General features: G+C 43.5%; 1 protein-coding gene across 6 annotated transcripts in view; it reads left to right on the plus strand.

Annotated features, from left to right (window-relative positions):
* Positions 1-14,193, plus strand: part of cadps2 (Ca++-dependent secretion activator 2) — a 300,078-nt gene that overhangs the window by 120,919 nt on the left and 164,966 nt on the right. For all 6 annotated transcript variants that reach the window (XM_061037051.1, XM_061037053.1, XM_061037052.1 and 3 more), the window contains exons 13-14: positions 908-1,095; positions 9,384-9,485. In XM_061037051.1, coding sequence (XP_060893034.1) covers positions 908-1,095; positions 9,384-9,485 — 290 coding nt within the window. The remainder of the gene's footprint in view (positions 1-907; positions 1,096-9,383; positions 9,486-14,193) is intronic.

Genomic DNA, 14,193 nt, shown 5'->3' on the forward strand with positions numbered 1-14,193 from the left:
GTAAGTTTCATGCCTAATTTAGTGATTACTCGCAGGATGAATGAGCTAATGAGCATCTCAGGATGTTTCCACCGCTCCACTCCTTCCTTTTTCTCTTTGTCTAGTTGGGTTTTCTTTGCTCAAACTGTAGCCAAGTATTAATAGTTGACGGTTTAACCTTCACACTGGCTGATGAGTGAGGTCTGTTCAGGCCCTCCTGAGATCGGAAGAAACCATGAGGGACATCTGCAGCAGTAAGGGGAGTTTGTCATCAATCAGCTGAGTTCAGAGTATCACTCTTTATCAAACCGCCTCTTTATAGTTCTCACGCCCCCTCTGAAATCTGAAAAGCCTGAATCAAAATGTCTCCTGATCTTGTGTTGTAGTCAAGACCACGATAACCGACACCAAGACATACTCGGGACCAGAGTGCTCCGAGACCGAGACATTTAGAGATCGAGACAGTTGGTCAAAACCATCAAAGACCATAAACATCACTGAAAAATCCTCCTCTGTGAGGCGCTTGTGGCGCAGTGGTTAGTGCGTGCACCCCATGTATGGAGGCTGTAGTCCTTGAAGCGGGCGGCCCGGGTTTGAATCCAGCCTATGGCTCCCTTCCCGCATGTCATTCCCCACCCTCTCTCTCCCTGATTTCCGACCCTATCCACTGTCCTATCCCTCAAATAAAGCCCAAAAATAAATCTTCAAAAAATCCTCCTCTGTGTGCAGTGGGCGTGTCATCAATAGAAGGAGAAACACAGTAATTCTAAAGCCAAATTAAAAGTTAGCAAGGGTCTAATGAAATCCGATCTGACCAGCTAGTCGTTTGAAATATTTGCTCCATGATAAATTTGAATCTGATGTCAGTCTTGTTTTGTGAAACCTTAAGTCTCTGAGTTCTGTATTCCTGTGTGTTGTTTCTCCTCAGGGTTGGTTCAGCCCCGGTCAGGTGTTCGTCCTGGACGAGTACTGCGCCCGTTACGGCGTCCGAGGCTGCCACCGTCACCTGAGCTACCTGAAGGACCTGATGGATTACTCGGAGAACAACGCGCTGGTAGACCCCACGCTGCTGCACTACAGCTACGCCTTCTGCGCCTCCCACGTCCACGGAAACAGGTACACCGACCGACACTTGTCTGGTTATAAGCTCGCAGGGGAGCTGGTGATAACGACCAATGTGGAGCTCAGGTGTTGAAGCACAGCTTGGCTGTGGGCCAATGATAAGAAGTGTTACTTTATCTGTGCAGAGAAGACACTGAAGCCATTTCTACAAATGCACTCCTGAAAATATCTAGATCATTTCAGGACTGCTCCGGAGATTCTCCTGACCTGGATGTTCACACATGCTCCTCACAGAGGGAGACTATCCCTGTTAGATCGTAGCGGTCTCATGCAGACACTCTATGCACCGTGCAGCAGTCACAGGATCGAAACATCACTCCCCCTCCTATTGGCTCAAGGTAAATTCTCCGGAGAACATCCTGCAGCGTTCTCACATCAGCTCACTCTGACTTGCTGCAGAAAAAATACTAAGAGGCTGGAGGAGAAACTCGGTTTGCGTTCACACATGCAGCTCCTCCGGGAAATATATTTTCAGGAGTTTTCTGAAAGTGTGAAAGCTCTATGAGAGATCTTCTTGTTTAAAGAAGGAAAGGTTTAAAAGAAAATATGGTCAACAAAAAGCTTTTATTTCTACATTTTCTTGAAGGAAATCAAGAACTTATTTTTAACGAGGACTTGTTAAAACACTAACTTCGTCTTTGCTCACCTTTAGTCCCTCGCTGACGGCCAATAAACGGGCTACATGTGAGCAGCAGCCGTCGTCTTTTAGCCACTTGTTGTCATCAGCGTCGCTCCAGCAGCAATTCAGTCGTCCTCTTCACTCCCAGCAGCCCCTGCTTGACTCCCTGCCTGTTAATTACTGATATCTGTGCTGTCTCTCTTTGTCAGCCCATTTAGTCAATTAGAAAGCGTAATGATTAGCTTCTCCAGCAAATCGCCAGTTATAAATTCAGGGAGGGGGTGGGGGGTTACTGGAATTGGCTTTTTGTCAGTTGAAGCTCTAATTTGAATAATTGATGCCCATTCAGGGCTGCCGGAGCTGCTCCCTGAGTGGGAGTGGATGGGGAAAAAAGAGGGTTTTTTGGGGAGGGTTTTTTGGATGCCTGGCAGCCTCAGAGGTGGAGAAAAAAAAAAAACGTAATTACAGAACTCAAGTTTTCCCGTGGAGGGCCGCTCGGAGATGGGAGACGACGTCAGGAGGCAGAGAGGACATAAAGCGACAGAGTGCTCAACAGGAGAGTACTTGACTAATACTTCAAGGCGTTATCAACTCAGACTGTGCTTTTCTCTAGAAAACACTCGAGGCAGACTTCAAGAAAACCATTCAGAGCTTCAGTTAAGATGTAAATATTTGCAGTTTAATGTTATTCAATAAATAAGGAGGGTGTTAGAACTTCTTTAAGGCAGCTTTCTTCTTCTCAGAGCTTTGATTTTTATCACAGCTTCTTTTTGACCCTGAGATTTTTCTCATTTACTTTTTGTCTTTGATGGTCACTGTTTTATGCTACAACTTCAACTTTATATTCCTGTTGAGTTTATTTCCATGCATTTCCATGACAGAGGAGATCATAGCTTTCTCGTTGATACATCGATCCCCCTCCTATTGGCTCGAAGGTCATTTCTCCAGAGAATATCTTTTCCGACTTGCAGCCGGGAGAAAAATGGAAGGAGAAACTGTGCGTTCACACATGCAGCTTCTCCGGCAAATCGTTTTTTCAGGAGAGTGTGGAAGCCCTATAAGAAACATTTCAGAGAGAGATGTGTGCATTGTCTCAAAAGTGATTTAAAGGTATTTTATGCAGATTTAAACAGCTGTCTCTCTTGTGGCTGCATCTTTATTATTCCTCCTGAGTGTAACTGTGTGATTCAAACGTCTGAAAGCGTGCGGTTAGATCATCTCAAGTGACCTTAGAATTACGCTGAACTTTAAACACAGATGGGGCGCTGGTGGCCCAGTGGTTAGTGCGCGCGCCCCATGTAAGAAGGCTGTAGTCCTCCAAGCAGGCGCCCCAGGTTTGAATCCCACCTGTGGCTCTTGTCATTCCCCACTCTCTCGCTCTCTCTATCCCTGGTTTCCAACTCCATCCACTGTCCTATCTCTCAATTAAAGGCACAAAAAGCCCAAAAATAAATCTTAAAAAAAAAAAAAAAAAAAAAAACTTTGTGTCTGAGTGAATCTGGACGTGATGCGTGTGAATGTGATCATCGAGGCCTGCTGAGGTTTTTTAGAGATTCACGATGTGATGGAGCAACTCCACCTGAGCAGGTGTGACAGTCTTGTGCTGGTCTGTGTGGTCCGATCAGACGGGTGCGTTTGAACTGAGATCGGGGTTAAAGGAGCATTACCAGAGCCTGGGGGGGAGGGGTCTGCTCGCCCCCCCCCCCTCACCTGTCACGTCGGATCTCCACCTTGCCGAGTCGTCTGCACCAACCTGACACTGAATGTGACAAGAGCTTTTACCTCCCCCCCGCCCTGCACACAGGAGGAGGAAGCTGACACACATGATCACCTGCCACTCAGCTTCATCTCCTCTCCACACCTCTTAAGGTGAAGTGGCGTCCACCCCCGGTACCCTGCCACGCCGCTCTATGAGCTCCACTCGTGACGACTCCTGTCAACCGACATCAGAACCAAACAGGCGGAGGGTCTGCTGGATCCCGCAGGCGGATACGGTACTTATCGTTTACACTTGAGCCACATCGAGTGTAAACACACAAACCTGAGTCCCCCCTGCCCCCCCTCCCCCTCCCTCCTCCTCCTCCCTCCTTGCCCCCCTTGGCCCCTCAGCGGCGCTGACAGCAGCCTCGCCTCCAACGCGCTCGCTTCATTTAGCAGCAACAATGTGTCTGAACCCCGACAAGCTGTCGCATCGCTCTCCGATCCCCCGTGTGAGCCCAAGCATGAACGCACATCTGACTGCGTTTAATGGCACAGAGGGAAGAGCTACCAAACCAAACATTACACCGGGTTGTGTTTACGTCTGGCTGCCGGCCAACTTATTCCTCGTCCGATTGGTTTCCTGCCGTCTCTGGGTTCAGAAGAAGGGGAGGGTGTGAGTGACATTCAGGGGAAGATTTGAAGCTTGGCATATCGTCTGAAATTTCTCACTTCGTGACGATCAGAGAAAATGATTTCAACTTCCAGCACAAAAAAAATCTGATTTAAGAGACTACCTTCACCCCGTGAAAAATAAATGTTCTCTGCTTTTGTGCTAATTTCTTCGTCCTGGAATGACCTTCATAAAGCAACGGAGTACAAACTCAAAAAGTCAGAGCTACCCCTTTTCACTGAGATTAACTTGTCTAGTCAGTCTTTGCAAAAAAAATATTTAAAGGCCAGGGAATGTCATTAGAGAGTCAACTATGAACAGAGTTGGTGAATAAAAAATCAGCTTTTTTCTCCGACACTTCACAGCCCTGAATGTCAAACACATCAAGGTCCTGTGGGAAACTTTGCCTTTGTCCTCCTTTCGAAGGACCTAATATCACAGTTTGAAATCCAAGGTGACAGGAATTTACTCTGAGGTGTGTTGAGTAAACTTTTTTAGTTTAAAAAAATCAATTCAAAGATCAGGTTTAAAGAAGAGATAAAGTTTCTTAGTTCAGGGGTTCCCAAACCTTTCAACTCACGAGACCGGGGACCCCACTGTCCCCTGGCAAGACCAAGACCAAGGCAGGGTGAGACCGAGTCAAGACCAAGACCAAGGCAGGGTGAGACCCAGTCAAGACCAAGACCAAGGCAGGGAGAGACCGAGTCAAGACCAAGACCAAGGCAGGGTAAGACCCAGTCAAGACCAAGACCAAGGCAGGGTAAGACCCAGTCAAGACCAACACCAAGACCAAGATTAAGGCAGGGAGAGACCGAGTCAAGACCAAGACCAAGGCAGGGTGAGACCCAGTCAAGACCAAGACCAAGACCAAGATTAAGGCAGGGAGAGACCGAGTCAAGACCAAGACCAAGGCGGGGTGAAACCGAGACCAAGACCAAGGCAGGGTGAAACTGAGTCAAGGCCAAGGCGGTAAGAGACTGAGTCAAGACCAAGGCGGGGTGAGACCGAGACCAAGACCAAGACCAAGGCAGTAAGAGACTGAGTCAAGGCCAAGACCAAGGCGGGGTGAGACCAAGACCAAGTAAAGACGCTTTCTATTCCAAGATGAGACCGAGGCCTTAAAAAAGTGTCAGGTCTTGAGACCAAGACTGATTTCGAGCACTCAAACACACACACACACACACACACACACACACACACACACACACACACACACACACACACACACACACACACACACACACTAATAGGCCTATCTAAACCCGCTTGCGACCCTCCGTGGGGGTCCTGACCTCCGCTTTGGGAACCCCCTTCTTAGTAGACCTGCAGATAACAGAGGATAAGTTTGTCCAAACATTAAATACTATACTTTTTCTGACAGCTGGTGTGTTTTAACGATGCAATCTCAGTTATTTTATTCATCAAAAGTGTCAAAAAAGTAAAGTTCTAATGAGAAAGCAAAAGTGGAACACCTTTGAACCGGTTTTTGTTATTGTTAGACTGTGAGGGCTTGGAGCCTGAGGCCATCCTCCCCTCCATCTCCTCATCCCTACATCTCTGCCCCCACCAGGGGCCTCACTCTGACCACAGTCAGACCCTCATTCTGGGGCCCAGAGCTCAGGGAATTGACATATTCGGAGGAAAACAGGGTTTAGAAGTTGTGCTAACAAGTGCTGCTGAGTGGAACTAGCGAGGCGCCGATGTTCTCACACAATCATCGAGCGCTTTCTGTTGTCGTCCTTCACCTCACCACACCCCCCATTCTCCACCCTCCAGGAGTGAGTGGGGGATGACATGCGGGGAAGGAGACAGGAGTTGGGTTTGAACCCAGCCTGCTTGCTTGGAGCCTCCGTATGTGCACTAACCACTGCCCCACAGGCACCCCTTATTTTTCATTAATTAATTAATTTTATATTTTATGTGGCTGTCTTCTTGATGTCTGTATCTCTATATTTGATAATATCCTATTTGAGATCATGAACACAATATTTCACATCTTTTCTTTATTTCTAAACGACTTACATTCCTCTTAATATATATATTTCATACCTTTACTTTAATATTATCTCTATGTGTATTTGATCTTTAGGAGCTTGAGCCGCACTTTGTGGTATTTCATATTTCATGTGGTTTTTACATTAAGCTCACTTCATGCTGCGTCCTTCAGAAACATTTTGATCCTCATGATTTTATTTGAATTCTTCTTATTTGTGATTACATTATACACATTATAATATCCTCTGATGCTTCTGTGCAATCACATGTTCAGCTTCACGTCCACTCTGTGCATGCTAACATCTGCAGCTCTGTTTTCGGCTGCTCCACTATTTTTAGTTTTGACTAACTGTGTGCTCTTTATTTGTCCATCCTCGCTCTTAACACTGTAAACTTCTCTGATGTGGGACAAACAAAGGTTCATCTTTTCTTACTGCACATAAAAGTGGAGCGCTGCATCGATGAATATCTGTGCGGAGGTCATTTAGTTTAGTTTGAATTGAAGACTTTTTGATATTTTGTGTATTTATTGTGATTTTTAAAGGTGCACTGTGAAGTTTTAGAGAAATGTGAAAGTTGGAGAAGTGTACAGATTCTGTGGTATATGTTAATACCTCTAAACACAAACTGTCCTCAGAGGACAATTTAGTCCCTGTAACTGTTTGAAGATAAAATCCTGCATGAGAAGTTACGATGGGGGACCCGTAGCAGTGAAAGCGTAACTCTCCTGGTAGCTTTTTAGCTCCAAACAGCGTTCAGGGAGTAAGGTTTGTGTATTTAGTTCAGAAAATATAGCATAAAATTGTTTCACTTCTCCAACCTTCAAATTTCACTCCCTATCTATAGTGCACCTTTAAGGATTGTAAATACACCAGGACTGTGATTTCTTTATTTCTTATTTATTTGCTCCCATTGAGATTAAGAAACTATTTCTTCAAAGGAGACCTGCATGGCCCGAGGCAGGCAGCAGCACAAACACAGAGTTACAGACGGAGACACAAAGAGAGACAAAGTACAATTTACAAAAACACTGACGTGCATTTAAAATAATAATAATAATAATAATTATTATAATAATAGCTTGGGTTTATATAACGCCTTTCAAGAAACCCAAGGACGCTTTACAGTAGTAAAAAGGGGAGCAGTAATAGGAGACAAGAAAAAAGAAATAAAACACAAAGAAAAGAAGGAAAGAAGAAGATGGAGGAAGAAGTGGGTGCTTTATTTTTTCTTAAAATAGAAAAACCATCAATGAGTCAAATGTGGAGTTTTAGTAGTCGAGTTAAAAACATCGACATCTTGAAGAATCTGCTTCCAGGTCTTTCCTTGTAGATTTAAAAACATTTAAAGGACACCAGCTCCTCTCCTTCTTCTTCTTCTTCTTCTTCTTCTCCTCTGTGAGTTTTCAAGTCACCCTGCAACAGATTCAAGGCTGAAGGTGCAGAACACCCAAAAAGCCCGCTTCACACTTTCTCCCCGAGCGTTTGAGGAGGTGCAGACAAAGTGGAGATCTGTTTGTGTTTCAGTTGTAAATAACTGTGAGCATGTGTTGGAATGATTTATAAACTAATAGAAGAAAAGTCACACAGGGGTAGGGGTCTTTAGGTTTGACTTCTTCCTGCTCCTTTTTTTGGACACTTTTACTTTTGTTTTTATTATCTTGTTTTAAATTTTGGTTTGAATTTTATTCTGTTTGAATCATTCAGAGACTCTCATCAGTTTTCCCGTATTCAAAGTGGTCAAACCTCGGTGATTACAGAAGATGATTATTTCCATTAAAATTAAAATTCACTGGAGGCTAATCAGCTGCAGCTCGTCTCCCTCTCTCTCTCTCTCTCTCTCTCTCTCTCTCTGCTGTCTTTTTTTTCTCGTCAGGTTTATTTTATTTTTTGTTGTATATCTCGACTTTGTGGAGAGTCAGGAACACGCCGTGAGGAGGAGCTCGGCGGAGTTGTTGGTACTCGAGGCGCCGCGGTCAGGGGCTGAACCAGCGAAGGCTTTTTTATAAGAACAACTCATTAACAGACAACCTCCTCGCTCCTTCCCTCGAGCGACCGCGAGTGCCGTTTGGAGAGGGTGCTTTTCTCTTTCAGCCGCGCACAGAAAGCCCAGAAAAGTCAAGGCTGGTCGCTCTGGGTGCTGATTGCATTTTTTCCCCTTTTTTGCCAAAGTGCCTATTCAGACGACGGCAAGGAGGGAATGAAAGCTTTGCAGACATTAATGAAGCGCTCGACTAACAGTTTTCTCTTTTGTCCACTCTCCTCCTGCCGGCCGCGTGAGCTGTGGAGGAGGAGAACGAGGAGTCTGAGCAGCTCTCCGTTTGATTGGTTGACTCTGGGGTCAGCGTGGAGTGTTTGGCTGCTTTATCAGTTTAGTTTGGTGAAAAACAAGCAGAGCGAGCAAAGAGGAGCTGCTAAAGCTTCACACCATGTTCCTCTAGGTGAAGAAACAAACCAAGATCCCCTCCACAGTTTCACCTCCACACGTCTGTGCTCACATGTCAAAAGCATTCAAAGATTTCAAGTTTTAAATTCTAATTCTTAAATAGAGGAAAACTTCCATGATGTATTCAGTTTGTGCAGAATTTTTTTAAATTCATCTTTAAGGTGTGATATGTAGAATTAGACCAAAGCCCTGTTCACACGTGCAAAACTCCAGGAAATTTTGTCTTCTCCCAGAAACAGGAAATAGGAAAAACAGGAAATCTTCAGTGCCAACAGCTGAGCGGGGGGTAATGATGTTCGGTCCGATCTCCGTTAACAAACTTAAGATGCTTCAAACTCTTTTCAGCCTAGAGCAAAACTTTTGCGCAGGTCCGCCATTTTTATTCTCGCTAGTGAAGGAGTGATGTCTACTGGGAAAACTCAGGGGGGGCTCATTGCATTTAAAGAGACACACACACCAAAACGGAGCGTTCTGAGAGAGCTGGTTTATACAGGGTCACAAACCTCCTCTGGTGCTTGATTCATGTTATATTTTGACCAAAGCACAGCACAGATGTTTCATTTAGACCACAGGGGACTGTTTGAAAAGGTGGAAAAGGGGGATTATATGTCCTCTTTAAAAAAAAGTTTCCATGAAGCAATCATCAGTGAGTATGTGAGTATCAGAGTGAATATGTTGGAGTTAGTTCAAGGTCTGAAGCATCTTCTTCATGCATTAAATGCCTCATTGAAATTAGTTCATGATTACCTGGTTGTGTATACATTTTGTAGTTTTAAATATGACCCGAGAATGAGAACTGCTTGAACTCTGAACAACAGCTCCTTCCCTGTGTGTTTTCTGTTTTCCGGTCAGACCCGATGGGATGGGGACGGTGACGATGGAGGAGAAAGATCACTTTGAGGCCATCAGGAGCCGCCTCATGGCTCTGCTGGAGAACCAGATCACATATTTCAGGTAGGAAGCATCTCCTCGTCGGAAACACAGAACTTAACAACCTGTACTGATAACCAAAACAAGACGTCCAGGAGCTTGATTACCACCACAGAAAACATACCATGCATGTATAAAGTTTGGGTTTTATATCTGCAGTTTTAGAGATCTGAACCTCTCTGGTAGAAGCTTTGATGCTATGCCATTTCTACGGTGGCTAGGAAGTGCAAAACAAAATTAAAGGTTAAGTTTGAAACACTTTTACAAAGCTTGAGACAAATTAACATTTTTAAAAACATTTTTACATTTTATAAAACAAAATGAACAAAACCCAAAACACTTTTACGAGTGCTGAGACCAGGTAGTGGTAGTGACCTGGACGTGATTATCTGGTCCTTCCGTCTCATCAGTGTACTTTAAAAGTTCGAGAGACCGTCCACTCGAAAAGCAAAACTGATCTGGCTCAAATGAGTTCCACAAAACGGGCAAAACATCTTTCTGTCACCACAAACTCCATATGACTTCATGTCACTGTTCACCAAGTCTTTCCACCAAAACAAACAAAATGACCCCTCACTCAATCATGTCCAGGTCACTTGCTGCTTTGGTACATTCCCTCTCCGTCAAGATTCTGTCGTTTGTAAATTTGTCTCAGCCCTCGTAAAAGTTTTTCACATCTTGTAAATTTGTTTTGTCCTCAGTAAAAGTGTTTTGGTTTTGTAATTTTGTTTTATAAAATGTAAAATGTTTTTCAAACTGTAACTTAGTTTCACACTTTGTAATTTTGTTTTGAACTTCCCAGCCACCGTACATTTCAGATCTTTTCCTTTTTCGGACATGTCTTTAGGTCCTCTGTCTCGTCAAAAAGATTTTTTCCCTAAAGAACAAAAAGGAAAATGTTACATTTCTTTCTTTCGGGAGAAGACTTCTGATTGGAACATATTAGGATTAACCGCCATCACACATCAGCGTTTTTTTTTTTTTTTTTACGCTGGTATGTGAAGCGATTTCTTTAACGCTAGGCCGATTTAAATAAAGAACACCCAAACCTGTGGAAAGCAGTGGTATGCTCCTTTATTTTTAGCCCCGTAGCAGCACACAACAGGTGCAGTACTTGCGCCTGATGGGGGCTGATGAGACCTCCCTGCATCTGCGTGCTGCTATTCAGCGCCACCGTCGTCGCCGCCGCCGCCGTGTGAACACATTGTGAGCGCGGTGTGAAAGCGACAGCCCAAAGACCTTGAGCAACACTTGTCTGAATGGACCTGTGCCATTAACTGTCCCCCAGCCCGCCTCTTTAAACCCTTCACGCCTGAGAGGGGCCCTCCATCTGGCCCCAGAGAGGAGGGGAGAGGCCGAGCGATGGGTTGGGGGGGGGGGGGGGGATCAGCGGGAGTCATTACAAACTCACCTCAACAAGAGGCTAATGCTGGTAAACAATGGAGGGACAATGCTGGGATTATGCTAATGCTTCACAGGACAAGGGGAGGATTTCCACAGTTTAGTTGAGATTAAAGCAGAGTTTAAACACTAAACATTCATTAAAGGTCGTAAACTCCAGCTACAGCTGCTCTCAAGTCTTTCTCTGAGGAAGAAGTGTAAGCTAAAGACGACTTAATCGCTGTTTGCTTTTACCCACAAACCCCTCGAGTCCCTTCAGCATTTAAGATGCACTGTAGTGAGACTTTATTGTTTATTTTGGTGACATGAAGATCCCCACTCGTGGCTGTTAGGACCCCAAAATATACAGCGCATATCCAGAGGTAAGTGGATACTAGAGCAGTGTGATAACATCTTATTGATAAGTCTACTTTCAGACCAAAGCCATGCTCACACATGTGGAAAAACTCCTGGAAATGTCACCCAATTTTTAGGTTGAGGAGCACATGACCAAAACCAGCCAAATGTTTCTACTCCGACTTTATCCAGGTTTTTCCTGTCAGACTCCAGAGACGTTTCTGCAAGAGGTCTTTGAACGCAGCAGGAAATATTAAGTGCCAACGCGTGGCTGGGGGGAATGATGTTTGGTGCAATCTCCGTTAACATACCTAAGCTGCTTCAAACTCTTTTCTGCTCACCAGTTTGTTCTTTTTTACTCTACTCTATTTTTTATATAATATGAATACGTCCAATAGCATTGATATTAATGCATCTGCCATCTTGGTGGGTCTTTTTGGCGTCACAGCATGACCCCCGAGCAGAGACGTGCAGAGGGTTAAAGAGGAGCAGGGGCCCAAATTCACACAAAGGCCATTTAAAAAAAATAATAATAGAATCATAAATATACGCCCAGAATGACACGTTTTTTAATGCTATATCTTAGAGCGGTGCGATCTCCTAAGCTGCTTCAAACTCTTTTCTCAGTCTAATTGTTTTGATTTTATTCAACCCTTTATTAAAGCCCCAATATGTAACTTTTCAGTTTTGGCGCCAACAGCAAGTCTCTGACTGCAACTGCACTGTCGGAAAACGGTTACGCTTCCCATCTGAAACAACGTGCATTTGTTGACAAGCAGAGGGTGAGGAAGCCGGCACAGATGCCGTGAGAAGATAAAGAACCATGTCGACTCAAAAGGTACAGTAATATTATCAGATTTTGATAAAACCTGGATGTCTGCAGTCCGATGTTTAGAATGTATTCAACTGTTACCATGATATCTATAGGCCGTAGCTAAATAGCTATATGTATACATGCTAGTTATCGGTTTGTAAGCTTATAAACTTTTTAGAGACAACGTAAGATGGATATATTTATCTATTTGTTTGCAAACCGGAGACATAACTTGTGTTGACTTTCTGCTCCCGGTAAAGCTGCTAAACGTGAGACAACGATGACACCGGAAATGATGCAGCCTCACGTTATCTCTCTATCTGTTATACATAATCTGCAAGGATGTTCATTCTGTCATCTAATGCTTTCCCATTAGACGTGAGAAGGATCATAATACAGACTTGTTTGGGCAATATTGTAACTAGTCTACGACCATGTATATGTAAAAACTGTATGAGGTTTTTGTTTTTCAACATCGGTTTTCCTTTTATTCCAGGATTCAACTTCAACTCGCCATCAATGATGAGCAGGAGCCCGGAGTGGAGCAGCATCACAGGCCTGCAGCATATAGACAGTGTGTGTTATGATAGCATGGCTGCTTGGGAGAGGGGAACAGAGTTATGAATCAAAGCTGATGCGTCTGGAAAATCGGAGATGCTTTCCCAAGTACAGTATCCTGGCTACAGGGTGTGTTGCCTTGTGTAAAAATGTGTCTTACAGACTTGTACATACATACCTGTTGTGGCTTTGTTCAATATTTTTGTGCCATTTCATGTTGAGTTTGTATGTTGAGTTCCTTGAAGTCTTTTGTTTTGACCAGTTTACATAATAAAACAGATATCATTTCCTTCTACTCTATTGTTGTTATTTCATTTAGTATCTGTAATTGTCCTGTACTGGTAATGGTTATAACAATTAGTAATTGTGCATTGCCCACTGATTTTTAGTTCTTCTTATTTATATTTACATAATAACAAAAACATTATCAAGGTTTCAAGATTCAAGCGATCACCATTGGGCAGAACAACAACAACAACAAAGGTAATAATAAAATAGGATAATATAATAAGAAAGAAAAGCTAAAGAGATCAAGATAAAATAGTTATTTATTAGACAAACATTGACTTTCTACACAAATACAATCTAAAGCACATTTAGGCACTTATTTACACATTCAGCTGCTTGGGGAGGGGGGTGGGGGTGTCTACACTATCCTGGAGCTTTGTTATGATGGACCTGAGCTCTGATGATGCACAGTTGTAGATACAGGCAGGCAGAAAGTTTAGGAGCAGCTTCTCCCTGTGAAATGTGAGGAAAGTTCAGCTGTGGGTGGTGCCTGCTGATCATCAGCACCAGACTCTGTATTGTAGGAAGGCCCGTTCATCTTTGAATTCTCTTTTGCATCAATGGCCGTAGTCTCGTCTCTTACAAGGCGTACACACTCCAGCTCTTTGATTTTTATTGCAGCAACTTCAGGACCTTGGACAATAATGTTATTTTGTATTAGAGTGGTTTCATATTTTCAAAACTGTTTAGGTTACAGCAACAATACATTTGAATGTTAGACAACTGTAATACTAAATATTTACATCTTTTGTCGATCACGGTTTCGAGCAGAAAGTCGGGGGTTCTGGTGGTTATAATCAGTAGCTGCAAGCAAGGTTGGTGTTCTGTATACAGGTGAGACCAAACTGCTTCTCTGCCTACATAAGGGTGTGCTTTTGGAAGTTATCCAAATCTGAAGTTGTCCTGTTGGGTAGAAAAGGCAGACAGAAAAAAACCTGCTCTTTTAGTGACATACTTCTCACTTCCACTTCATACTGCACCAAACAACATAAAGGTGAGCAGAGTCCTCAGCTTGAAAATCACCTGGAGACATAGAAAGAGTCAAAATATAAATGCAGTGTGCCATTTCAAATACATTTTGTAATGGTTCTAAATAGCAATGATGCATCATGCAGCCATTGTCGATTTGAAAAAAAAGTGGAAATGTGTTTATATGGAAATAATTACAAATACAAGCATTTGATTGACTGGAAGGTGATCTGCGAAATATATATTTGTGTGTTTGAGATGTAAGTCAAATTTACCTGGATTACAAGACATCAGCCTCTTCCTCTTCCTCATTCAGTAGCTGAACACCTTGGAGAGCAAACACATCATTCCCGAATCAAAAGACAA

Source organism: Labrus mixtus, chromosome 4 (assembly GCF_963584025.1).
Source record: "Labrus mixtus chromosome 4, fLabMix1.1, whole genome shotgun sequence".
Classification (NCBI taxonomy): domain Eukaryota; kingdom Metazoa; phylum Chordata; class Actinopteri; order Labriformes; family Labridae; genus Labrus; species Labrus mixtus.